The sequence below is a fragment of the Glandiceps talaboti genome, chromosome 21 (assembly GCF_964340395.1).
Source record: "Glandiceps talaboti chromosome 21, keGlaTala1.1, whole genome shotgun sequence".
Taxonomy (NCBI): Eukaryota; Metazoa; Hemichordata; class Enteropneusta; family Spengelidae; genus Glandiceps; species Glandiceps talaboti.
The window spans coordinates 9,063,369-9,090,862 of NC_135569.1; the positions used below are offsets into that span (position 1 = coordinate 9,063,369).

General features: G+C 34.8%; 2 protein-coding genes across 2 annotated transcripts; one reads left to right on the top strand and one right to left on the bottom strand.

Moving 5' to 3' along the window:
* The first annotated feature begins 708 nt into the window (after window positions 1–708).
* Window positions 709–18,057, top strand: LOC144451337 (N-acetylneuraminate lyase-like). Its single transcript, XM_078142149.1, has 13 exons — window positions 709–837; window positions 2,687–2,738; window positions 3,683–3,747; window positions 7,593–7,663; window positions 8,511–8,598; window positions 9,320–9,377; window positions 9,921–9,996; window positions 10,766–10,858; window positions 11,571–11,722; window positions 12,447–12,493; window positions 12,844–12,928; window positions 15,610–15,661; window positions 16,832–18,057. The coding sequence occupies exons 2-13, from the start codon at window positions 2,715–2,717 to the stop codon at window positions 16,981–16,983; spliced, it is 963 nt and encodes a 320-aa protein (XP_077998275.1). The 5' UTR covers window positions 709–837; window positions 2,687–2,714; the 3' UTR covers window positions 16,984–18,057.
* A 7,818-nt stretch (window positions 18,058–25,875) lies between these two features.
* On the bottom strand, window positions 25,876–26,867 carry LOC144451622 (ankyrin repeat domain-containing protein 49-like). Its single transcript, XM_078142515.1, has one exon. It carries the CDS (start codon window positions 26,787–26,789, stop codon window positions 25,989–25,991), a length of 801 nt encoding a protein of 266 aa, XP_077998641.1. The 5' UTR covers window positions 26,790–26,867; the 3' UTR covers window positions 25,876–25,988.
* Window positions 26,868–27,494: the final 627 nt, after the last annotated feature.

Genomic DNA, 27,494 nt, shown 5'->3' on the forward strand with positions numbered 1-27,494 from the left:
TAAAAGTGGTGGATGATTTCGGGGATACATAGTGTCCATCGTGGGGTGTTCGACAACCACCGCATACTACCGCATATATTCTGTCTTGTCTTTATTTATTAGTATGATACAGTTTAGTATAGATTATTACAACCAGGTTCATCTCCACTGTACAATGACGGAAGTCTATCATGGGAACAAGCATTGAGTAATTTGATTGAAGCAGTCTTAAGTTTAATAAAGAAAATTTAAATTTATAGGCCAGCTGCCTAATTTTGAAAAGAACTAATATAATATTATAATGATAAAGATAATAGGCGTTTTTGGTTTATTTCTATCTCATTCCCACAAGTCAGGGTATATTTTTCTCCTGACGCAACAGAAAATGACACAGGGAAGTAGGAAGTCTGTAGTCTTGTTTTCTTTCCTGGGAGAGAAATAATTTGACGATTTTCAAGTTTTACACGATATGTTATCATAATTTTTTTAGCGGAAATACAAGTGTTAATGATAATGTTATAAATGTTTTGGCTATTTCATATCGTAGCAGGAGTTTCGTGCACCTTTCCCTGAGTGTATGGAACGGAAACAGACAAGGTGAAAATCCGTATATGCACTACGTTCAAAGATCCCTTTGGTTGATTCGGATATGTTATCCGGAAATCAGTCGAGGTCTTTCAAGGTCAGATGACGTAGATGTCAGTAACCTGACGCGCAGGCGCTCGAGAACAATGTTGTTTTCAATTTCATCGTCAACTACACAGCTAGCAGCTGTGTCATAAAGGTTTCTACGATCGCTGTACTAGTATACATTGTTGACTCGGAGAGTGATCGCCTGACTAACACTTTATCATATACGTGAGTAATTTGATATTGAATCTAAGCGATTAATTATTATATATATACAGATATACAGACATGTAGAGACTTTCACGGAATTTGTTTCATCTTCACCGAAATTGTAATATTTATACTACAGGACTAATCCTGAGCTCACAAGTGAATGTTACTACATACATGCTAGACTTTTTCCGATGACGAGATACGGATATGTTTACATGATATTAGTAATATTGTGTTTATACTTTACGGTCACATTACATTTTGCATTGTTCTCTGATTATAACAGCTAGCTCGGTAGGTGACCTAAGTTGACCCCGGTGCACTCGTGACGTCCAAATGTATTGTGTGAACCTCAGACTATGGAGAGTGTAAACAAAGAGTTTAAAATAAATTCACCGTTTCAGCTTCATAGAGTAGTGTGGTGTAGATTGATTATGTAGGTTTAGCCAAGTGAACTATTAGTATTACAGCTACAAATTTTCTATTGATTTCCATTGATCTAACAGACAACCACCTTGTATTTGGAAGTCTATATACAATGTTTAGTAGTCTATGTGCCCTGAACTACTAGACTGTTAATTTGGTAGTCTACATACCGATGTTTAGCAGTCTATGTGCCCTGGACTACTGCTAATTTGGTAGTCTAGATACAATGTTTAGTAGTCTATATGCCCTGGACTAATGCTAATTTGGTAGTCTAGATACCGATGTTTAGTAGTCTATGTGCCCTGGACCTCTGCTAATGGTAGTCTACGTACCGATGTTTAGTAGTCTATGTGCCATGGACTACTGCTAATTTGGTAGTCTATATACAATGTTTAGTAGTCTATGTGTCCTGGACTTCAGTTTTCTATCGATTTCCATTGATCTAACACAGACAACCACCTTATATTTGGAAGTCTGGATATGATGTTTAGTAGTCTATGTGCCCTGGTCTATTGCTAATTTTGAGCCTTGTCAGAGTTTGAATTTAATTAACTTCTACATTTGGTAGTCAGTTTTAACCCAGTGAACTGTTTCAGCTGTAACTCTCAGACTATCACCTTATTAATTTAGTAGTCTGGATACAATGTTTAGTTAGACTCACTGCTATTTCATGCCCTGAGCTGATATTTTAGTAGGTGTGGATATATAGAAATGGATGTGGTGTTTTTTCTTCAATAATTCAGAAAATTGTACCTGTATCCACACTTATAGGACCTTAACTTTCTTAATATAAAGATTAAGATAGCATGGATTCCATGCTAGCAATGGTATGTTATAGTAAAATGAACGAAACTTAAATTGCTAAAAGCTACCAGTGTCCTCGTCACTCCAAATGAATTCCAAACATAGATTTTATGGAAACCTGAGATTGAGATGTTTACTGGAAATACCAACAACTGTGATGCCATTGGCATACAATGCTTAATATGCAAATTAGTATATTATGGACATCTTCATAACATGGTCATAAGATGAGATGACAGTACAGACATTGTTGACACTGTGTATAGGCTACTTCAAGAAATAAATATTTTCCAGCTAAAACAATGGTGAATAAATTTTTATTTACCTGTAATTATTGACACTTCTAAATCAATTTTTAGACTGCCAGGGATTGAGAAGTATAACCCAGGTAGACTAAATTTTATCAAAATTTTTATTATTGTAGTAGATTCTCAGAATTTGTGAAAAAATCAGATTATTCTCACAAATGGAGTATTGATATGTATATTATGGTATAGCTAGAAAGTGAACTTTACATTTGTAGTACCTAGATTCATTCTATTGTATTTTTCTGGTACATGACTATCTGAAATTATTTTTTGTTTTTCAACCTGTAACTTACCTAATTGTAATTTTATGGATTTTGTTTTTCCAGCTGAAATTTTTACAACTACTGACAAAAAATGAATGGTCCAGACAAAGTTGAGGTAAATTGTTTAAAATTTCCATACAGGTTGAATTTGTAATCTAGAATTTCATCACAAGTAAATACATGGACTTATCATTTAGAATATTGTTGTAGCTTTTTTCCCATCAAACATTTTGTGAACAAAATTGTTATTTGTTGTAATTTTTATCAAATTTATTACATAATTTATTGCAATTACAATTAATATTAATTTATATTGATGTGTATAATCATTTTGGTATGAACTTTGAAGTGATATTTCCTAAAAAAAATTGTCAAAAATGGACTTGTATTAATTTATGTTTTGATGTTTTGAAACATACTGAAGACAAATTGCCATTATAGACTGCCATATTGGTGAATTATAAATTGTTTACAGAATGATTTCATGACGGATTTTTGCATTAGTGGTTCAAGTGCGACTTTCCCGACTTGGTGAGCCAGCAAGTCGGGTGTCATAAAATTGTTTGCATCTCTAAAGCTATTTACAATGTCACTGATAATGGGTCAGTAAAACTGATAACAACTGATATGACATTAGGGGCTTCACACTTAGATATTGAGCTTAGCTTTGCCTGATGTGTTATGTAATAGTGCTTTATCACATTTGTAAATATTGCCAACAAACATTATTCAGTGATAAGAAAGATCAGAAACCCCACTTCCTTAGTTAATGGCTTGATTTTTGTAATGTTTAATCTGTTCTTACAATTTTCTGGTTGAAAATAGTACTATATAACAATAAACATTGTTGAAAAACAGGCTTGTATATGTTTCCACATCTGTTTAGTACCAAAGGGGTCAAGAGTTGATATATATGTTTTGAAACACATGCAAGACAAAGTGTTATTTATAGACTGCCATTGATGGAATTTACAGAATGGTTGTTAATCTGTTCAGGTCAAAATCCATATGTTTTCAATATTTTTGTGAATGAATTATACTTTTCCTGTGTACTGACAGCCACCAAAGAAGATTGAAATCAGGGGATTAGTAGCTGCCCCATTCACACCATTTAAAGAAGATGGGTAAGTATTATAGAACTCACTCTAACATGAAATGCACCTCAGAAATAAACTGTATAAACTTTTGCTGGTACTTTGTTCAAGAAAAAGCAAACCCTTTCTCAGTTAAAATCAAGAAAAAATTCAGGGGTCACCGTATATGTTTTTGAACTGTTATCAAAATTAAATCATTTTTTAATCCAATATGGCCACCATCCAATATGGCCGCCAAAACTCTGGGAAAATAAAAGATTGACAATTTCCTTGAAAACAAAATGGTGAACCCCCTTTTATTATTTCAAAAGAACCAAAATGAAGCTTTCATATGGCAAAGTTTGGAGAGGTTTTAAGAACTCTGATTTTCAGTAAAATTTGACCCCAAGGCACTATCTTAAGAATGAATCTTTTACTGTGTAAAACGATTGTAGATGCCACCAGTTTGCCAGGTGTACATTAATTTTAAATAAATACAGTTGTCATAAACTGGATTATAGTGGCAGTCGCAAGCAAACAATCTGTGTATCCTGATCAGGAAAGAGTGGTACCACATTTGTAGTAACAGGAAATCATCTCACTAAGGAGATTTATTTCATGACCATATCTGATATTGTTCTGTGATCATCTCATAGGAAATTGCTTTGAATGAAAACTGTCATGTCATGACCTTGACATATTTTCTGAAAAGCAGTGTCATAAAGCAAAAGAGTACAAAGATAAGGAACTGTGTAGGTGTAGAAGTGTGTCATAACAATACATCTATCAGGCTTTCTCATCTTGAATTTACCACACTGCCCTAGAGATTTTTATTTTATTTCCATATAAAGTAACCTTAGTTTTACTGAGTCAGGCTCTATGGTCGTACAAAGTCTTGAATACAAATAGAAGGGGTGTGTTAGTTTGTTTACATTGTTTACATTCTTCAAAACAACTTCTTGATTATTTTGTTGTTTATTACTTATTGTGGACACATACATATTTATAACATTGTGGAGTCATGATGGGTTAAATGGTTAGAGTGGCCGGCTTGGAATCTGCAGGTTGCAAGTTTGCGAGCCCCATTGCTGCCATTTGTTTCTGAGTGGCTAAAGTCCTTGGGCAAGATTTGAACCATGACTGTCCACCCAGCTGTATAATTGGGGACCTGGTAGTATAGAGGTTGCAATGCGAATAGTCCTATGTGCTTATAAAGGCTGCAATGGATTGTATGCTCCCCAGGGAGTTGAGGAAGTATAAAGGGCCGTTGTACCACTATAGATCCGAGCCAAAGGGTGATAATTATAAAGCGTTTTGAGCACAGAGTGGGAAAGCACTGTATAAAAATTAACATTATTATTACTATAACATTATATTTGAAATGCAATTGACACCAAATACAGTCTTTCCATTATTGGGTGCCCTACATTTTCAACTGAATAGCCGAGTTAAGTAGAGCGCGTTTGTCGGCAGCGTGTATGTCGGCAGTTGGACTGGAAACTTTATAAACGTGTACAGTGTAAAAGCTGTAGCTGTCTTTTGATTCTTTTTATCAACTCTCATTTCTCTCATTTATTGATTTCACCAGGAAATAAAAAAAACAACATACATAACAAATAAATTAACAAAATATATAAATTAAATGAAGTCAAAGAATATTCAATCAAATACATCAGTAATTCCATGGATCTGGTGGGGGTTGTAGAAATAGTTCTACAGAACTAGTCTAGCCCACAACCCTTACAGAAAGAGTTAAGTCTAAAAATAGTACTTTATATGTAGGTTGATTGATCAGCCTAATTTGCATATCAATATATAATTTGCATATACATTATCTTGGTTATTAAACCAGGTTAAGTATTTTTTTGGTATGATATCAATGACAATTATAGTTTCCATGATAAATCATGTCAAATTTCTGTACTTTTGTGTTCTAATAATATACTAAATATACTCTCAATTTGAAAGCTTTTTCTTTAATAGTCATAAATTGAAATCATGCACTAAATTACTATAAATGTACCAGCGATTATTTGCATCGGCTGGTGCACACTTATACTAGTGGTATTTACACTGTGGTGCAATACCTGTATGCAAATGATATGTAAATGAGCATGCATTCGTTCATTCATTGTACGCAAGATCATGTGATTGTATACTGTGATTTTTACAGAAATTTGCTGTTTCTGATAAACATATGAGATAACAAACCTGTAACACATGAATGCAAGTATGGTGTACTCTCTGAGAGTCTTACACTCCTGCTTGCAGTGTTTCTGCTGTGCTTTCACTCACTATGCTCATTATAGTATGCCAGCACAGAACACTACAAGCGTAGGGGATGATTGCACTACATTGTATGTCGCACAAGCTCAATAAATGAACATAGTTCATTTAGAGTAAAACACCCCCCCCCCCCCCCCCCCCCCCCTCCTCGTAAACAAACGTTCACAAGTGTGACATCCCAGGTTTATATATACGATGTGAACCATGATGAAAACTGTAGTGGTCACACCACTATGATAGATGCTATCATGCTATGTACAAAATATGACATCTGGTAAACATGAAGTTCCAACCTTATAAACCTGTTTACTGAGATGATGGTAAACCCATCAAAACACTTCCGTTAACCCAGCACCATATCTCACATTAGAAGTAAATTTTTTATGAACTTATCAACATCTCACTTGTAAATACAGAAGCTTTTATCATTGAAGGTGTGAAAGTTTTTGAAACTTGGTTAGAAGTGTGAAAATGTGGAAGTTCAGCAATCGCATTGATGCCAGACCCCCTCCCCTCTTAAATGGAAGAAGTTTGCTTATTTAACTTGTGTGACATTGTGCGATCATCCCTAAATACTCTGCCATTATGCCAGACTTGCACTAATTAACATGTCATCAGGTTCAGTCATAGCCTCTTTGATATATTGAAAATTGATGATTACTGAGTCAGTCATTCTCTGGAGTTTGAAAGTTTAGAAGTTTGATATTAAAACTAAAACGCCTATTACCATACTATAAGTATGTTATATAAAACTTACAGCTGTACTTATTGTAACTTGGTTATTATTGTGTTGATCAGACAATCAATTTATCCCCTGAAAATTGTTAGAATACCAATAATTAGACACTGTACATGTTAATTAGACACTGTACATGTTAATTAGACACTGTACATGTTAATTAGAGGTCAGTTGAATCCATAATTAGTATGGTAACAGATTGAAATCAGGACTTAAGCAGTGATGTTAGGGTGCTGACCCAGAAATCAATTTAATTGGATCTATTGTACCATATTGCCATGGGTGATTCGATATTGTTCAGGGTGTGCGATATTATGATTAAATCTAACAAAACAGTTTCAAAAAACGTTCTATTTGCAGCTAGTACTGTTTTAAGACCTACAAGAAGAAGCAGCAATCAGATGTCTTGGTTTTATGTCGTTATTACTGAAAGTAGTCAGTTTATATAAGAATGACATGTAGAAATCGATTTCCCTTAAAGGCCCCCCAAACAAGAGAAAACAGAATTGTTTCTGGTCAGTGCACGCATCACCCTCGCATCAGTCTTTTTTTGGGTGTTTGTCCAGCCCATGCAATCTGCATATTCGGGGGAGAAACACAAAAGTAACCCTCCTTACCTCAGTGAAGACAACAGCAGAGCCAATTGTGAACAAGCAAACGACATCTGCCCCACATACATGCTTGCTCTAAAGTACTAAATAAAATGAACAGTAACTGCCATAAATAGTAGACTGAGTGACAGGTTTGTTGAGAATAAAACAAACAAAAACATGTTGTCGCACCTCTTTAGACAGAATGTCCTGTCCAGAAACAATTTCATTTTTTGGCCAAATCTATAATTCTATTGCCATATGATTTGGTTTGTTAACAGAGAGCTGAATCTAGATATCATTGATGAATATGCAGACAGACTGAAAGCAGATGGTGTGAACAGTGTATTCAGTAAGTTCTTATCTTTAAATAGCTCTCACAATATCATGTTTTAAAACTAATTCTATGCAATATAATGTAATAATACGTTGTATTGTACATCTGTTTGCAAGAGCTTCCTCTAACTTTTTACAATGATCTACTATTGTTCCTGTTCAGTGCCATAGAGCATTACATCGTATTTGATTTCAACGATATACAAATTCTTTTCATTGATTGATTGATTTATTGATTTTGACAATTTTGAATTTAGAATGTGAGTGCTTAGTAGTGTGTGTACAAAAATTTGGCAGAAATCCATTTTATTTTGCATGTGTCAGGTATGCTTTAATTTGGCGGACAGTGCAAGGAAAACTGACACTATCTGTAAATAATTCATCCTGTCCACCTACCGTATTCAGTGCAATTGTTTTTGACACCTTTCACAATTGCAGCTGAAATAGAAATGTGCATAATCTATATAAACTGATGTTGGACTTATTTTGCTTGAAAATATGTTGCATGCATGTACAGTGTATCAGGGGGGGGGGGGGGGGTACCAGTGGCCAGTGCTTTCCCCAGGCCCCATTTTAGACCCACTTTGACCAAAAAATCAATACTCCATTTTAGACTATTACAAGTTGCTAAAAGATGAAAGTTTAGATCTAAATAAATTTTCCTCATGGCAGTTATAATTAGGTAAAGGACAATGAACCACATTTTAGACCAAGCAAAATAATGCAAAGTGGACTCTATTTTAGACAAAAGGGGCTAGAAAACGCAATGAAAATATAATAATATTATAAATTACAATTAAACACATACCTTACTGATTACTTCAAAGCAGTGCAAACTCTAATCATCTTTGTTCTTTCTACAGTCTGTGGTACAACAGGTGAAGGCGTTTCCATGACAACTGATGAAAGGAAACAAGTTGCTGCTAAATGGGTACAAGCTGCGAAAGGAAAGTAAGTGTCATATTTAATATAGAAAAATGCTGAGAAATATTTGTAGCAAAAACATGTGGTTATCTTTGTACAAAAGGAAAAGCTTAAAACTCATGTTACAATATGCATATCTCTACTACTGTTGGCCATTTGTTGTGACACCTAGAGTTAAAGTTTATTACAACTACATACAACTACTCCCCCAACCCACCCCCACCCCCACCCATCCCACCCTGTAACATTATCTGTCAGTGACAATGTCAAGTTTTGTTTATTAATAAGAAAGCACTTGAGTGTCCTGAGAGGAATTTAAGTTTGTGGAAAGATTAAAATTATGCATGTGAATGGAGAATGTAATAGGATGTGTCATATATGTGGATGGAGAATGTAATGGGATCAGTATGCCCCTAAGCCAATTTGACACACTACTGATGCATACAATTTCTAGTGTTCTCAGGGCCCTATCTCTTACTATGTGGTGACTCACAAGAAATGCCAGTTTTTCTCATTTTGACTCACAACAACAAAATTTGGCTATCATTAGAGGGCACACTGAATGGGATGTGTCATTGTATGTGGATGATGTTGGAAGACTCTCAAGGGAATACAAGCTGCTAACAGAGTGGGATTTGGGTGAGGTTGTTTATATACAAATATATTTATGTGAATGAAACGCCAAAGCGATCAATTTTACATAATTTCACCAGTACTTTAATATGATTATTTTATAACTTTGTTACAGACTTGAGACTGTTACAGTACAGATAGGGGCACACAGTTTAAAGGACTCTAAAGCATTGGTGAGAATATTTTCCAGAGTTTTTGGCAGAACTGAGCTTAGTTTGGTAGCATGATAGGCCTGCGAAGTATGTGCATGTCTCTATGTATGTATGTATATGTGTATGTATGTGTGTGTTAGCTAGCACATGTGTGTGTGTGTGTGCTTGCTAGCACATGCATGTGTCTGTGCATGTACATGTCTGTATGTGTGCTAGCTAGCACATGCATATGTATGGGTTTGTTAGTGTGTGTTCGTGTGCACACGTGTGCATTTGCACACATGTGCTTATATATATATATATTTGTGTGTGTGTGTGTGTATGTGTGAGTATGTGTGTGTATGTGTGTATGAGCTTGTGTGTGTAAAAAATTAAAAATATATATGTTGTGCTGAGTGTTTTCAGTGAAGTATTTGGTCGGAATTCATTTAAAATTCTTCATTGGCAACTTTATTAGTCCAAGTCATTTACTTGCCAGGTAACATTGACACAATTTGGTAGATTTCACAAACTAAAAAGATGCAATCAGGAGTTACAATCTGCCATTGTTGTCATCAATTCTAGGCTAAACATGCAGAAGAAATCGGTGCATCAGCTATTGCTACAATACCCACTACATACTTTAGACCATCATCTGAAGGTACAGTACAATTGAAATAGGTGTACAGCAATGTTGATTGGTGAAGACTGATCACATGACACCTAGTCTATGATTTATTTTCAACTTGCACACTGTAGGTAGTGTTGATTGGTGAAGAACTATCACATGACACTGTAATAATATACAAAGTGTGGTGATTGTCTAACAAATACTATAATTATAAATTTCATTATTTGTAATACAGTGTGTTCATCTTTTGTTAGTGCACCCATACTTTAGTCTATAAACACCTTAAAAATGATGGCTTGGTTGGTTAAATTAAAAAAAGTAAGTGCATGTGTACATGTTGGTGATAATTTCAGTTCATAATTATATTTCAACATTCTAAATTACTTACAAGAAATGACAATTAAAATCAGAAGGAAACTTTGATTCAGAACCATTTCTATCAAAATTCATGAGTCTTGAGTGCCTATACCCTAACAGTGTAAGACACCTCTCATGAATATTCATTCTTCAATCATCAGTGAATATATTATTTCTGCTAACTCCCATGATGCAATAACCCATAGCAAATATACCCTATAAAGGTACAAGATCAACTTGATGTTTTATTGAAATTGCAAATAATTGTAGGGGATGTAACATCATGAAATGACTTTCCAAAACCCATAGTTTGTGAAAATGACTTAATTTTGTGGAATGACGTTCCCTTTAACATTATTTGTTAGCTTTCAAGAATTATTTTTGGGAAAACATTCTCAAGTACGATAATGTAATTTTTTGTATAATTTTACACTTAATACAGAGGTTTTAGCCGAGTATTTAGCTGCTGTGGCAGACGCTGCACCAAGTGTTCCATTCTTTTACTACCATGTGGACAGTCTGACTGGAGTCAATAGTAAGTATACTTTTACCTTTTACCATGAATTTACGTCACATATTACATAAAACGACATGACAATATGCTAAGTTTCTAGTGCTTTTTTTTAGTATTATTTATTAGCGTCCCAAAGAGGGAACTATTACAGTGTGGGCTCCGTCAATTTATCTGTCTGTCTGTCCATCGATCGGTTTGTCCGTCCGTTCATAATATGCCATTTCTCAAACATGCAATATCCAGTTTCAATCAAACCTGGCACATGGGTGACTTATCATAAGGGATATATGCACATTACTTTGTTTCATGATATGGAAATTTGACTGAATGAAGGCCATATTTGTGGTCAAAATCAATATTTACTGCATAAGTCAAAAACTGTAATACATGTATATAGAAACCCATTCAAGTGTCTACCCCATATCACCAGGTATATGTTTTCATTTTTAGACCTTGACCAGTGACCTTGACTTTGCCCTTCAAGGTCATTTATCAAACACTTCGTAGTATTTATTTTTTGCCACCAATTTTGCCAAATCATGTCTCCATTCAGTTATGCATATAGGAGCAAAGTATTTCAGGGAATGTGCCTTCTAAGAAACATGTCCTTTTTATCATGAATTTACATCACATATTAGATAACATAAGTTACCTTATTGGAGTTATCCGAAGTTTCAGTGCTTTTTGTAGCATTATATCACATTATGTTCCATATTTTGCTTTATTTTTATAGTGTTGGTGGAACGACTTTTAGAAGTTATTGATCAGAAAGTATCAATACCATCATTTCAAGGTGTTAAATATTCCACTTTTAATATGTTTGATTTTGGTCGATGTCTGGTTTATGGTGGTGGTAAATATTCCATGCTTTATGGAGTGGATGAGGTAAGTAATCATTATTCAATCTATTATTACCATGTATCAGATGTTCTCAAAATACACAAGTCTTGATCTGCATACCCAACTTGAGCTGCACCCAGGCTGTACCAAAAACACACCAACACTATATACAACCAAAAAGAATATCAAGTGTGCTTTGCAAGGTTTGTTGTTGCTGTTGTTAGTTTTTTGGCGAGTTTTTTTGTTTGTTTTTTTGTTGTTTTTTTTTTGGGGGGGGGGGGGGGGGGCTTGGTGTATTTTATTTTATTTTGAAGGGAGTGTGGTAGGTGTATTAAAGGTGCACCAGAAATATGTCTAAACACTGTGCATAAGGTTCAACTGTAGTATATTTCAAGTGTGTTTTGGATGTATTTTTAGATGTGTTGTGTTCCTTCATTTGTTATTCTCCTGCTTGTAGTATAATATCAGTAACTCAATTAAACACACACCTCCTTTCAAAGTGATCTATCTGTGTACTGGGTGGACCCATTACTTTTAATGGGGGGGGGGGGGTCCTCGATGAAGACTTGCATATATTGCCATACATAGAAGTATACAGCACCTCTGAACTATATTGGATACTGGCACCTTAGAAATGACTTGATTGATTGATTGATTGATCAATGGATAGATTGATTGATTGATTGATTGATTGATTGATTGATTGATTGATTATCATTTGATGATTTAGAAAGTTATTCACCCAACATGACACTGTATATTCTTACAGCAACTACTACCAGCTTTGACATTTGATACAACGTCATTTATTGGAAGGTATGTAAACTGCTAATGATTTAACTGATTACAAATTTAAAATTATATTATCTTTACCCTATGTAAACTGTTCTTATCAAACCATGAAATGTAATCTATTGTACAAGTCTCTGCTGTTCCAACATGCTGACCCAAGTGTTATTAATCCAATTCATTTGTTTACTTTCCCTGTTTGTAACATTTTCCATTCGTTCACAGTCTGATGTCTGCAGTTGTAATATTTATATCCGAATTCTGAGAACATACATCTTCCAATTCTAGTTTAGAATTTGTTTTCACATATGAATGCTGCATAATTTACAGTTTTGTGTACTTGATCTAAACTGTTTGTATGATAATTTGTATTGCAGTACATTCAACTATGCTGGTAAACTGTACAACCGGATCATAGCAGAGTACGCCAAGGGTAATATCGCGAAATGTAAACAAGAACAGGTGAGATGATTTGTGCTGGTCTTGTAAGACTATCTAACTCAGTGCGGACAGCTTGATCAAGGCTTTGATATCATTATTAAAGTGGCCATATGGATGATATTTATTTTAGATTTTTAATTTATAAAACAATTTTATCATCATGGCTTCCTATTTGAAAAATTAATGTAAAACAACATAGACCAAGTCTGTGTTTGTAACTCAATACATTGTAAAAAGCTAAAAAGTGTATAACAAATTTGTCATTATATGTACAATAACAAACATTTTACACATTTATTAATCTTTTGCAATTTATTGAGTTACAACAAGGACTTGGTCTATGTTTTTCATATTTTTTTCGAGAAGGAAGCCATGATAAAATTGTTCATCATTAAAATTTTCCAGGGTTACAGCTGTAAGACACTGGAATTATTTATAGCCAACCTCAAAATCCTCTTTTTTTCTTTTTCTTGTGTGCATTTCCCAGTCATTTTTTTCTGAGATTTTGTGCAATTTTTCATAACAGTAGATTTTTGTTATAAAATGGTGACTATGGTATAAAAGTACAATACATTACCAACTTCTGTGTAAAATGTGTTTTATAGTGAGACATCATATGAAACCACTAACCACTTTATTGCATCGCTAAAACAAAACTGCATAGTGAAGAGCTGAAGACCTGAACCACTTCTACATGTCACCAAAATAAAAAATTAAATAAAAAAAACAAACAGCGGAGCTATTCTGACCGATAGGTCGCTTGTTTATAAAATTGTATTATTTAAATGAGAAAAAATGCAATGGTTTCATTCACTTTCACTTAGCAGTATGGAGTTGGCATCAATGAGAACTTAGGTGGGGGTGACATATATAGGTGCATGCTAGGAAACGTCCCTTAAAAAAATATTGTCAACTGTCTCTATTGTTGTAAGTCATTCAAATAAGAAAACACCCATTCACTAGTAGTGTGTATTGTCTCAGTGGTCTGAGGTATTGTACAACTTTAGGTTAGAGATACACATTTAAGATTATAACAAGCAACTAACTTAAAGTTTTAACAAACAACCAAACTACAATTATTACTCTGGTAATTGAGCCTTCTGTTTTCTCAGATAGACACACATTAAAACTATTGTCACAACATGTTGGTACATGTCATAGTATATGTGACGTACCATTGACTATATGTAAATCACTATATCTATAGCATCATTCTTTGCAATTGAAGAGTACAAGGTCATATACTTTACTAAGAACTGGTCATCCCAAGTATAAGGGTTGTTTTGATTCATTACATACACAATACCAACCTAAATGAAAATCAGAAACACAGACTAAACACTGTTTGAATTCAATTTACTGGTGCACTGTGATAATTCAACTTAAAGGCCAGGGTTTCAATCCCAGGTTCCAATGTTAGTGTATGCTGACATACACAATACCAACCTAAATGAAAATCGCAAACACAGACTGAACATTGTTTGAATTCAATTTACTGGTGCACTGTGATAATTCAACTTAAAGGCCAGGGTTTCAATCCCACGTTGTTCCAATGTTAGTGTATGCTGACATGCACAACACAAGCCTAAATGAAAATCAGAAACACAGACTAAACACTGTTTGAATTCAATTTACTGGTGCACTGTGATAATTCAACTTAAAGGCCAGGGTTTCAATCCCAGGTTCCCATGTTAGTGTATGCTGACATGCACAACACTAGCCTAAACGAGAATCAGAAACACAGACTGAACACTGTTTGAATTCAATTTACTGGTGCACTGTGATATTAAATTCAACCTAGGGGCCACGGTTCAATCCTAGGTTCCAGTGTTAGTGTATGCTGACATGCACAATACAAGCCTAAATCAAAATCAGATACACAGACTGAACACTGTTTGAATTCAGTTTACAAGTCAATGCACATAATTCAACTTAAAGGCCATGGTTTCAATCCCAGGTTCCCACGCTAGTATATTATTATCAGTGGAGCAATAAGGATTCTATGATTCTATTTTTATTCTGGACCACTTTTTCTATAACCATAATTTCTCACACCTAAAAGTTATACAGTAAGCCATTAATTTGAAAATAGAAAATGTTCAATTTTTGTCTAGCTAATGTAAGTATTATACTCGTGTATTTTTGTATTTTCTACAAAAAATTATTCTGAGAAGGAAAGTTGAGTATAAAGATGGAACCATCCCAGTATCAGTATAACAGTGTGAATCAGGCTAATCGACCCTTGGTTGTAGTCCACACTCTATCACATATGGGAAATGAGAATTCCATGCCAAACGTGTAGATCAACTTGACCACTATAAACCTTACAGTGGTCATATGGATGAGAATTGGGTATTTATTTTGGATTTTTAATTTATAAAACAATTTTATCATGGCTTCCTACTTGAGAAATCAATGTGAAATAATTATGCAAAGGCCTTGTTTGTAACTCAATAAATTGTGGAAGATTAATAAATATATATACGTAAAATAACAAACATTTTACACATTTTCAGCCTTTTGCAATGTATTGAGTTACAAACACAGACTTTTTTTATGTTGTTGCACATTGATTTTTCAAGTAGGACGCCATGATAAAATTGTTTTATAAATTAAAAATCCAAAATAAATACCTAATCGTCACCAATATGTACACTTTAACAAGTCGTCTTTAACCAATTTCAAATGTATTTTCTTTTTAGTTCCGAAGTCATGCATTTATACGGACAATGAGGAAGCACAGCAGCAGTACAGGTAAAATAATGCATTCACGTCATGATCTTGTTGAATAGGTAATTTGCAATCTAGACTGAGCATGCTCAGATGCAAAGGACTATGGGATTATGTGTGGTTATCGTAATACCTAATCTGGAGCTACCGATATAAAAAATTTCCCACGATGGTCAGGGTAACTATGAATTGATCATTCATGGTTGCCAAAAATGTAACAGTATTGTTTACATACCAATTCATTAGTATTTATTATCACATTTCCCATGATGCAACATTCAACATGGCAGGTTTGCAAGTTCCCTATTGACCATATGGATGAGGATTGAGTATTTTATTTTGGATTTCTAATTATGAAACAATTTTACCATGGCTTAACGGGTTGTCAGTGGCCGAGTGGTCAAACGACTTGCCTCTTACCACTGTGGTCGGGGTTCGAACCCCATTCAGGGTTTGATTAAATTTACCACGCTGTAAGTAAGAAGAGTGTCGTTCAGTTTGAACAATGCAGGTTTTCCCTTCTTGGGAGATAAGTGTTTATATGCTTAAAGAACTATCCAGTATAAATAAAGATTATTATTTTTATTATCATTATTATTATTATATTCCTTCTTCGAAAATTAATATGAAACAATATTATTTAAGCCTCTGTTTGTAACTTACTATGTGGTGACTCACAAGAAATGCCAGTTTTTATCATTTTGATTCATCACAACAACAAAATGTGGACACTGGTCCCTAAGGTGCAGTATCTACCTAAAAGCAACAAATGACCTTAGGGCCCCCCCCCCCCCCCCCCCAAAAAAAAAAAAAAAAAAAAAAAAAAAAAATTAAAAAGAATAGTTTCTGGTCAGCGCACGCATCAGTCTTTTATTGTTTGTCAAGCACATGCACTCTGCAGAACAAAAATAACCCTTCCTACTTCAGTGACGACAACTGCAGAACCAATCGTAAACAAGCAAATGACATCTGCCTCACATACACACTTGCTCTAAAGTACTAAATAAAAAGAACAGTAACTGCCATAAATAGTAGATTCAGTGACAGGTCTGTTGAGAACTAAAAAAAAAAAAAAAAAAAAAAATCATGTCATCACACCATGTTAGGCAACTGTTCTGATCAGAAACAGTTCATTTTTTTCACTTTGAATATCAAAACTATTTCTTATAATTTTTTCATTCTCCTTGATTACAGGTGTAGACTTCATCAGTATTAACAAATCTACAATGTGTCTAAGTGGCATGAATGTAGGACCTGCACGTCTACCTATGCAAAATCTGACACCTGAACAACTTGGCGATTTGAAGAAAGATTTAGACGAGATCGGATTTTTTGAATGGCGATAGACATCTCAAAAGTACTTGTTCTGATCTTGCCATTTTTTTGCATCAGGTGTATATGTAATGGTGACCATGGCAACCTGATTGATAAAATTAAGCATTATTGGACAGGATTGTTCTTGTGTCAAAGGTCAAAGTTTTCAAAGTAAGGTAAACAGAGTAGCTCTTCCTGTTTCCATGGCAATGGTAATTAGCATATTGTTTAACAAATAACAAAAAAGATTACATTTTTATCTCCATGATAGGGAATACTACACCCAATCTACAAATGGTAGATGTCTCCAACTTTTTCCTAGAATTTTCATAAATATGATTTTTACTGTCTTCAAGGGAAACTAATGTATGAAAATATATTTGTGTTGAACCAGTCTGTCCTTTGTATGTTTCTGTCTTTCTGTTAAGAGTATAATGTCCTATAAGCTTACACAATAATTACCATATATGGTCATTTATTTTTTGTCTTTCTCATAAAAGTACGTAAGTACTATACTACTTATAGATAAAATAGACCTCTAAGGCGTAAAAAAAATTGTGTGGTTCCGATTACATAATTGTGGGGTATTTAGATTCTTTTATTTTATTTTATTTTTTTTCACTCGAGTGTCTAGGTTTTCCATTGTTTTCCAAATGGTCTCTGTGTTGTTTATTTCTTCCTATCAGATGTATAGCCATTACAGATTGGAAGAATAGTTTTATATTGTCTTTTTAAGTTGATGTCAGTTTCCGCACCCACTATTACTTCCGAGACTTCACGGTTTTCACGATTTTATTGTTATTTTTCTCGAATACGTAAAAAAAGTTCAGTGTCAACATGAAAACTAGGTGGGGTCGGGTAACTGGAACCAAACAACTTTTTTTATTTGGCCTAATTGACATGCACAACGTCTGATTAGTGGTGTTTAACAAGTTTTCAGTAAATGTATATTTGGGTGTCTGATCAAAAAAGTAATACTTAAGATACAGCTGGTGCTGGTTTAAGACTTTAAAGTGGCCATATGGATGAAAATTTGGTATTTATTTTGGATTTTTATTTGATAAAACAGTTTCACTATGTTTTTCTCCTTGAAAAAATAATGTGAAAGAACATATACCAAGTCCATGTTCATAACTCAATACATTGCAAAAAGTGTAAAAAGTTTGTTATTGTACATACAATAACAAACATTTTACACATTGTTTAATGTTTTGCAGTTTATTGAGTTGTGAACATGGACTTGGTATATGTTCTTTCACATTATTTTTTCAAGGAGAAAATAAAAATAAATACCAAATTCTCATCCATATGGCCGCTTTAATCAGAATTTGAGTGAGATTTTAACTTTAATTTGATATATGTGTTTCAGACATAGATAGATCAATTTATGGCAGTTTTTACTTGTAATGAATTATTTCTGTTTATCAGTACTAAGATATATCTTTGTCATGATCAGCCAAAATGGATTATGTAACGTATACAGCTAGAAAGACAATATTAGCCACTTGAGATAGTATTTGAAATGCGAATTTTTAAATTACTAAATAGGAAGAAATTACTTGTATTTTATCAGCTCTGTTTACCAGCATTGACAAAGTTACAATGTTTTTATCAACATTACGTAAAGCTACAATGTATTTATTAGTACTGATGAATGAATGAAATTTATTTCACCTGATAACAGAAATAAGCAAAGATAACAGAAATTAACAACAGACACAACTTGTTTATATATGTGCCAAGTGTAGACTTTCTCAGCAATCGCAAACAGTCTAGCAATTTTAGTTTTGATGACAGATTACAGCTGTTACAATATACAATATGCATTGTTGTGTGGCAATTAATGTAATACAACAATAGGCATTGTATTTACATGTATGTGGCAATGTAATACAATAGGCATTGTATTTACATCTATGTGGCAATGTAATACAATATGCATTGTATTTACATCTATGTGGCAATGTAATACAATAGGCATTGTACTTACATCTATGTGGCAATGTAATACAATATGCATTGTATTTACATCTATGTGGCAATGTAATACAATATGCATTGTATTTACATCTATGTGGCAATGTAATACAATAGGCATTGTATTTACATCTATGTGGCAATGTAATACAATATGCATTGTATTTACATCTATGTGGCAATGTAATACAATAGGCATTTTATTTAAATCAATGTGGCAATGTAATACAATATGCCTGTCTTTACTGTCCAAATTACATATATTCAGTACTATGGCTTCCTTTAATGTTCAAAAGTTTATTACATGTAAAAGCTCGCGCGTAGTGGCTCAATGACTAGTATGCATGCGCATCCTATATACTGTGATTTTTTTTGGTGGTTTTACCCAAGGATGCATTGTGGCGCAATGACTATGCATGCGCATTTTATAAACTATGTGCATTGTCCACGTGGAGGGCACTATCTACAATATCATCATGAGGCAGCTGGTCACAAATGAATCTACCCTGCATGAGCTTATATGGGATTTGCCTAGTTATGATATTATCCTGTACTATGGCTGCCTTCACTGTTCAAAGGTTTCTTTCATATATTCTTTACTATGGCTGCCTTTACTGTTTAATGGGACTTTATGAATATATTATTGCATTAAAATATATGGCATTGTAAAGTTGAGATGTGCTTTGTCTTAATTCTCATGTATAGTTGATAATCATAAGAGAATGAGAGAGAGAGAGAGAGAGAGAGAGAGAGAGAGAGAGAGAGAGAGAGAGAGAGAGAGAGAGAGAGAGAGAGAGATACTGTGGGTTATAAGAATGATTCAAGAGACACTGTGCAATGAAATCTTTTATTACATTGATATATATAAAACAACACTGTCTCAAAAGACAAAAATACATCACAAATTATTGACTATAGCTATGTAACAATAAGATAAGTAACATGATTTACAAATAGTGAACACCACATAATTTGAATACTTTTCAATAACAGCATTATCATCTTTTGTACATAGAAAAAGTCTAATCTAGAGCATTCATGTGATTCTGCTTTGTCTTTCTGCTTGTTTAAAACATATACCAGTCTTGTTATTATTTCAAACTATCTGCAGAAGACCTCGCATGATTGTTGGGATGGGGGGGGGGGGGGGGGGCAAAAGACTGAGGGGAAGGGAGGGGTGGGTCTCATATGAAGTACATGTATATTTAGTTTGGATGGGGAATTGAAATTGTCAATAAAAATGTATACATATGATGTCATCGCAGCCACATGTGATGTCTAGCTGCTAGACCCCTCAAGTTATATTGCTTAGCCCCTCCCCCCTCTAAAAGCGACCAAAGGTCACCACTAAGGGCACCCACACAGAGGTACTAATCAAGGTTTATTCAGCAACCCCCAAAGCACAGATCCATGAGCTTACTACAAGACTACATGTGACTTAAATTAGACCTAGTCAAAGCTATTACATGAACTTTCAAGATCAGTAAACCTGATCACAAGGTTTCATGTGACAGACACCATAAAGATAACACACAAACATCATTTACACTGTGTGGGCTTGAGATTCTACCAACTTTCACTGGCTGCTGACCATAGATCTTTGTTTCAACTTCAACAGATTACACTTTGTGTAGTAGTCTGAAAGTTATCTTTATGGTGTCTATCTCAACATGAAACCTTGTGATCAGGCTCATTGCTCTTGATAATTCATTTAATAGCTTTGGTTCACATCTGGGAAAAGACCTGTAGGAGGATAGGCAATTACAGTGCTTCAGTCAATATGAGACCCACTTAGATGTTAACAGAGCTGTTGGTGCCATTTTCTAATACAAAACTCATTCCTGTGCTTCTAAATGCATCTTGCCTTGATTTGATGTGAAGAGCTTCTTAAGACAATTACACCAAGACAAGTATCTTGGTTAAATGAGATAGTAATAGCAAGACAAGTTGCTGGACTATGACTAACTAGCAAGACAGATGATGGTCAGCCTAGCCTGGTATTATCTAGTAACCATGGCAATACACTAACCACTAAACCATGGAAGATATGCAACAAAATGCCCAAATAATATGTGCACAAAATGATACATTTTTTCCAGTTTTATCACAATGTCTGCATTTGTCAATGATTGAAAATTGGAATTCACATGGTACATGCAATCTGATGAAAATCCGATGTAGTGTACACAGTACGATTTCTTTTTGGCTGTTACGTTTACTGTCATTTGTTCTTTTGTGAGTACTTATTACATACAGCTGACACAATACCATAGGTTTAACTAAGCCACATGAGAGCACTGAGTGAAGTCACTCAACCGATGAAAATGTGTAATGTGCTGAAACATACGAGTACAGTACTTATGAGCATTCAAAAAGAGCACAAGCACAGAGGAGGGACAACGATGTTATCATTATTATTTGGTGGTTCTTTTTCTTTCAATTTCAAATGTTCAGTGTTATATTGTAAGACGAATTCTGGTTGCATGGCTACTCATAAGTATGAGATTGGGTTCAGGAAAACCTATAGTATTGTGTCAGATGTATGTAATGAGTGCTCACAAAAGAACAAATGACAGTAAATGTAACAGCCAAAAAGAAATCGCGCCATGTACACTACATCAGATTTTAATGAGATTGATGCAACATGTACATGTACAACATGCAGAGTGATAATGCATGAATGTAAACATTGTCTCATATGAATTATAAAAATCTCAAAAACTGAAAATTGTAGAAAAAGCAAATCTTTTGCAAAATAACTTTGATAAAAAAATACTTTGTAAGAAAATGTAAATTATAATCCTGAGGTGTAATGTAGACTGTACAATAGTCGATTTTCCGGTTCCAAGATGCATTGCGCCAGCGGATGGCTTTTATGTGGTTACAGCTAGTCTTTTTTTGTCTTTTCATTTGAAATAATATAGTTATTAGGAAATGATGGAAAGACATGTTGACCTCTTTGCTTATGAATTTTATATAACAAAGACTAAATGCCATAGAGAGGGATTTTACAGGTCGGTACAGTCGTGTGACAACCATCCCCTGAGTAGCACATGCAAAATCCTCAGTGCGTATACAATATCTGGCATTGTATGGAGCGATAGGCAATGCATCTTGGTTTTTCCCAATTTTTATATTAATTATGCTTGAGGGGGTACTATTATACAATTATATTATTCCTCTATAGTTTTCCTCATTCAGCTGGAGAATACTCAGGACCGAAGGGTTTTATAGTCTGGATGACCCAATTAGGGTTTTGTAGTCTAGATGACATAATTAGGGTTTTATAGTCTGGATGACCTAATTAGGGTTTTATAGTCTGGATGACCTAATTAGGGTTTTATAGTCTGGATGACCTAATTAGGGTTTTATAGTCTGGATGACCCAATTAGGGTTTTATAGTCTAGATGACATAATTAGGGTTTTATAGTCTGGATGACCTAATTAGGGTTTTATAGTCTGGATGACCTAATTAGGGTTTTATAGTCTGGATGACCTAATTAGGGTTTTATAGTCTGGATGACCTAATTAGGGTTTTATAGTCTGGATGACCAAATTAGAGTTTTATAGTCTGGATAACCTAATTAGGGTTTTATAGTCTGGATGACCTAATTAGGGTTTTGTAGTCTGGATGACCTAATTAATTAGGGTTTTATAGTCTGGATGACCCAATTAATTAGGGTTTTGTAGTCTGGATGACCTAATTAATTAGGGTTTTATAGTCTGGATGTCCTAAGGGTTTTATAGTCTTGATGACCTAATTAGGGTTTTATAGTCTGGATGACCTAATTAGGGTTTTATAGTCTAGATGACCTAATTAGGGTTTTATAGTCTGGATGACCTAATTAGGGTTTTATAGTCTGGATGACCTAATTAGGGTTTTATAGTCTGGATGACCTAATTAGGGTTTTATAGTCTGGATGACATAATTAGGGTTTTATAGTCTGGATGACCTAATTAGGGTTTTATAGTCTGGATGACCTAATTAGGGTTTTATAGTCTGGATGACTAATGGGTTTTATAGTCTGGATGACTTAAGGGTTTTATAGTCTGGATGACTTAATTAGGGTTTTATAGTCTGGATGACCTAATTAGGGTTTTATAGTCTGGATGACCTAATTAGGGTTTTATAGTCTGGATGACCTAATTAGGGTTTTATAGTCTGGATGACCTAATTAGGGTTTTATAGTCTGGATGACATAATTAGGGTTTTATAGTCTGGATGACCTAATTAGGGTTTTATAGTCTGGATGACCTAATTAGGGTTTTATAGTCTGGATGACCTAATTAGGGTTTTATAGTCTGGATGACCTAATTAGGGTTTTATAGTCTGGATGACATAATTAGGGTTTTATAGTCTGGATGACATAATTAGGGTTTTATAGTCTGGATGACCTAATTAGGGTTTTATAGTCTGGATAACCTAATTAGGGTTTTATAGTCTGGATGACCTAATTAGGGTTTTATAGTCTGGATGACCTAATTAGGGTTTTATAATCTGGATGACCTAATTAGGGTTTTATAGTCTGGATGACCTAATTAGGGTTTTATAGTCTGGATAACCTAATTAGGGTTTTATAGTCTGGATGACCTAATTAGGGTTTTATAGTCTAGATGACCTAAAGGTGTTGTAGTCTGGATGCCAACGTGCTATTAAAGAGAGATCCTTAGATTTGAAGAAGGATGGCACAAGGCTAAGGGTTTTGCTTTCAATGATGAAATCTGCAAACAACCATTGGAACTGCAAAAGGTTTAAATCTCCAGTGGTAAACATGCTGGAGATATTCAAACGGAAAACAAATACTGTTTATGGTTAAACCCTAAATGTTTGTTTATCCATTAGTATAAATAACTGTCCATGTGGAAACCATGCATGCCAACAGCATAGTAACTAGGGAGTCGTACTGTGCCAACAGCATAGTAACTAGGGAGTCCTACTGTGCCAGCAACATAGTAACTAGGGAGTCCTACTATGCCAGCAGCCGTAAACTCAGTCAACTTTTAGGTATTCCGCAAACAACCATGATTTACGATTAGTATGCTAACTAGAAGCTATACAGTGTGGTTGTAAATGTGACACATTACTCAGGGTGAATACATGACAATCCTTTACTAGTCTTGTAGTAAGACTTCAGTTATACACTTTTGGGACTGCTGAATAAAGCTGAAAGGTGATACATACCTCTAATTTAATGCAGCTCAGCTAGCGCCCTCAGTGGCAACCTTCAGTCTCTTTTAAAGGGGAACACCACTCCAGAAAATAAAGTCATTTTTCATGAACTATATAGGTTCTGGAGAGTCATTTCATGATTTTACATCACCTACAATTACTTGTGATTTCTGCAACCATGAACATATTATTTCTGCTTACTCCCATGATGCAATGACCCACTGTATATATTCCCTGTACAGGCACAAGATCAACTAGATGTTTCTCTGAAATACGGAACTTGCAAACCCGCCATGTTGAATGTTGCATCGTGGGAAATGTGATCATAAATACTAATCAATTAGTATTGTAGACAATGTTGATACATTGTTTGTAACCACAAATAATCAAGTCATAGTCATCCTGACTATTGTGGGGGGTTTATTTTATTGGTAGCTCCAGATTAGGTATTACGATAACTACAGATAATCACATACAGTCCTTTGCGTCTGAGCATGCTCAGTCTGGATTGCAAGCTCCCTATTGCAAGTAATTGGAGGTGATGTTGGATTGGATAGTTTATGAAAATGTGTCTATTTCCTGGAGTGGTGGTGTTCCCCTTTAAAGTAAGCACAATAGCCTAGGGGTCTAGCAGCTAGGCTAGACAATAGCCGAGGGGTCTAGCAGCTGGGCTTGACAATTCTGTGGCAAATTATCGATGGTTAATATCAAATAATTTCACTAAGATTTCATACATATGAAATTTTGATATATATGAAGGAAAAGTCAAGTCAGGCTTTTCTCTATAGCATTTGTGTTTGGTTGTTTGTTTGTGTGTATTTGTCTGCATATTAACAGGAAATCGCTGGGAGGAATTCCCAGCACAAAAATTTAAAAAAAAAAAGAAGTAAAAAGTCAGACATAGTTCCAAGACAAGAGATTGGGGTAAATGTAATGTCATCACCATAGGGTTTCCCATAAACCCTTGCAGGAAATCCCTGAAATGGGCAAACATATGTCAAGTGCAGTACAGCTTCTTTTCAAGATTTCAAAGTTGAATAAGTTATCAAGTACTATTCTATCACTCCAAATCATATGTGAGTTGATAACAGGTATCAATAAGTGAACTAGAGGCAGAAATAGGTCTGACTGGACTTTTCCTTTAAAGTGAAAAACTGATCAAAACATCAAAGATGGACGGACAGTAAAAGTGATAGTAGTGATACTGTTTATACAAAAGTCAGTTTTGTCACAGATTTGAATATCAGACACTACCTTTAGAGTTTACATACGAAACTTGGAAATGTGAAGTAAATGAGTAATAAAGAGTTAATTCACATCTATTTCTCAATATTTGAAAAAAGTGTTTAAGAAAAGCATTTTTTTTATTTCAATGCATTTGAAGATGGATATTTTTTATCAAGAAAATATATAGATAGGAATAGGATATTTCATCTTCATCGGCATGTAAAGGAATATGTCTTGCACACATATTGTTTTTCTTGTTTTGCTTTTGCGCAGATGAAAAAAGTTGTGAAGGCATTGCTGGAAAAATGACTTGTGCTGTACAAGAACTCTGACTGACTTAGGTGTGTCGCTTTAAACTTGTCATCATCACATAAAGGTACCAATCTCACAGAGGTCAGAGTTCATCATCAGACAGGTCACCTCAGGTCAGATATCAATATCTCAGAGGTCACCATCAAACAGCTCACCTGACAAAGGTCACCATCTCGCAGAGGTGAACAATACATAAATATTACAATCATACATCTTATCCGCATCATTTTCATAGGAAAACCATTTCTGTTTCTCAACTACGATAGGTGGGAAACACATACTGTAACTTAGCCATGTTTAGCTTTGGACTGAGCCAACCAACAGTTTACTTACTTCAGTGTTTTTGTGGCTTCACTCCTGAAGTCCAAAATCATTGAATTGCTTTGCATGGATATCAAAAAGGTACCCAAAATGTCCAGAACGCTTTGCAATTTCAAACGGTGTTTCATGAGCCCCATTTTTGATAGTAACATCTATGAACCGATGCATGAGCAGTAGTTCTAATGTTTCCTTTCCATCGACATTCGATGCAGCGAGGTGAAGAGGGGTTTGTCCTCCGTTTGTTTGAGAGTTGATGTCACTACCATTCTGCAGTAAGATAGACGCCACTTCAGCATTGTTCCATTTGCATGCTGAATGCAATGGTTGCCAGCCATCTTGAGTTCGTGCTTTCACGTTGGCTCCATTCTTCAGGAGTAACTCAACAGCTTGAATGTGTCCGTTATATGATGCTCTATGTAATGGCGTATACTCATCACCATCATGTACGTTGATCAGATTGCGACTTTTCCCAAGTAGTTCTGTGATAATTTCTAAGTGATTATTCTCCGCTGCCCATAGCAACTGCTCTCCATCATTCATCTCAGCATTTTCATCAATCTGGTTATCATCGTCATCGTCATCCCAAGCACTCTTCCAACTGCTCCGTCTTTTCCGTTTTGACTCTTCCATGACTTGGATCAGTAATTCTGTATTCCTTGTAACTCTGTCTTCATCATCACTGTTATTTATCTCAAATCCATACGTTTCCTGAATGACATTCTCTACGGCCTCAGCATACACATCATCGGCTTCTTTCCTCTCTTCTCTTTCCTCTCTATCTCTGTCATCAACATCTTCCTCATCATCATCTTCATCACATTCCTCAGCCATCCTCAAAGTGGAACCTATGGCATATTTCTCATGACTTAGCTGTCTTGGTAAGAATTTCTTTGGTTTATCTTTGTCTGGTTCACTGGTAACTTTCTTACTTTCATCTCTCTGTGTTTGACTGACATCTGCTGAGATTAAAGCCTTGCTATCAGTTTCTAAGTCCATAGATTTGACTGATACGTTCTCTTTTAGTATCTCCTCCTCTTTCTCTGTCAAACTTTCCTCCTGGTCTATCTCCAATACTTTGTTACTGTCTTCCATCTTAATATCACATGGAATCTGGAAGACATAATTAATTTATCAATCAATCAATCAATCAATCAATCAATCAATCAATCAATCAATCAATTATTAATCATTCCCCAACCAACCAATCAACCTATCTACCAACCTACAATTTGAATGATCATTTGATCTATCCATCCATCCATCCATCCATCCACCCACCTACCCACCAATCCATCCATCCATCCATCCATCTCATCTGTTTGTCTGTGTGTTTTCCAGTTCTGGATTTATTTTAGCTACATACACACGTGACCCAACAAAGCTTTCTCCACAGAAATAAATCTCATTAACATACTCATGAGTTGTAATATTTCTATCTTCAAATGTTGTGAAAGGTGTCAATGACAGTTACACTGAATACAGCCGACTTGATGAGTCATTTGTTCCTAGTAGTGACTACTTTCTCTTTGCACGGTC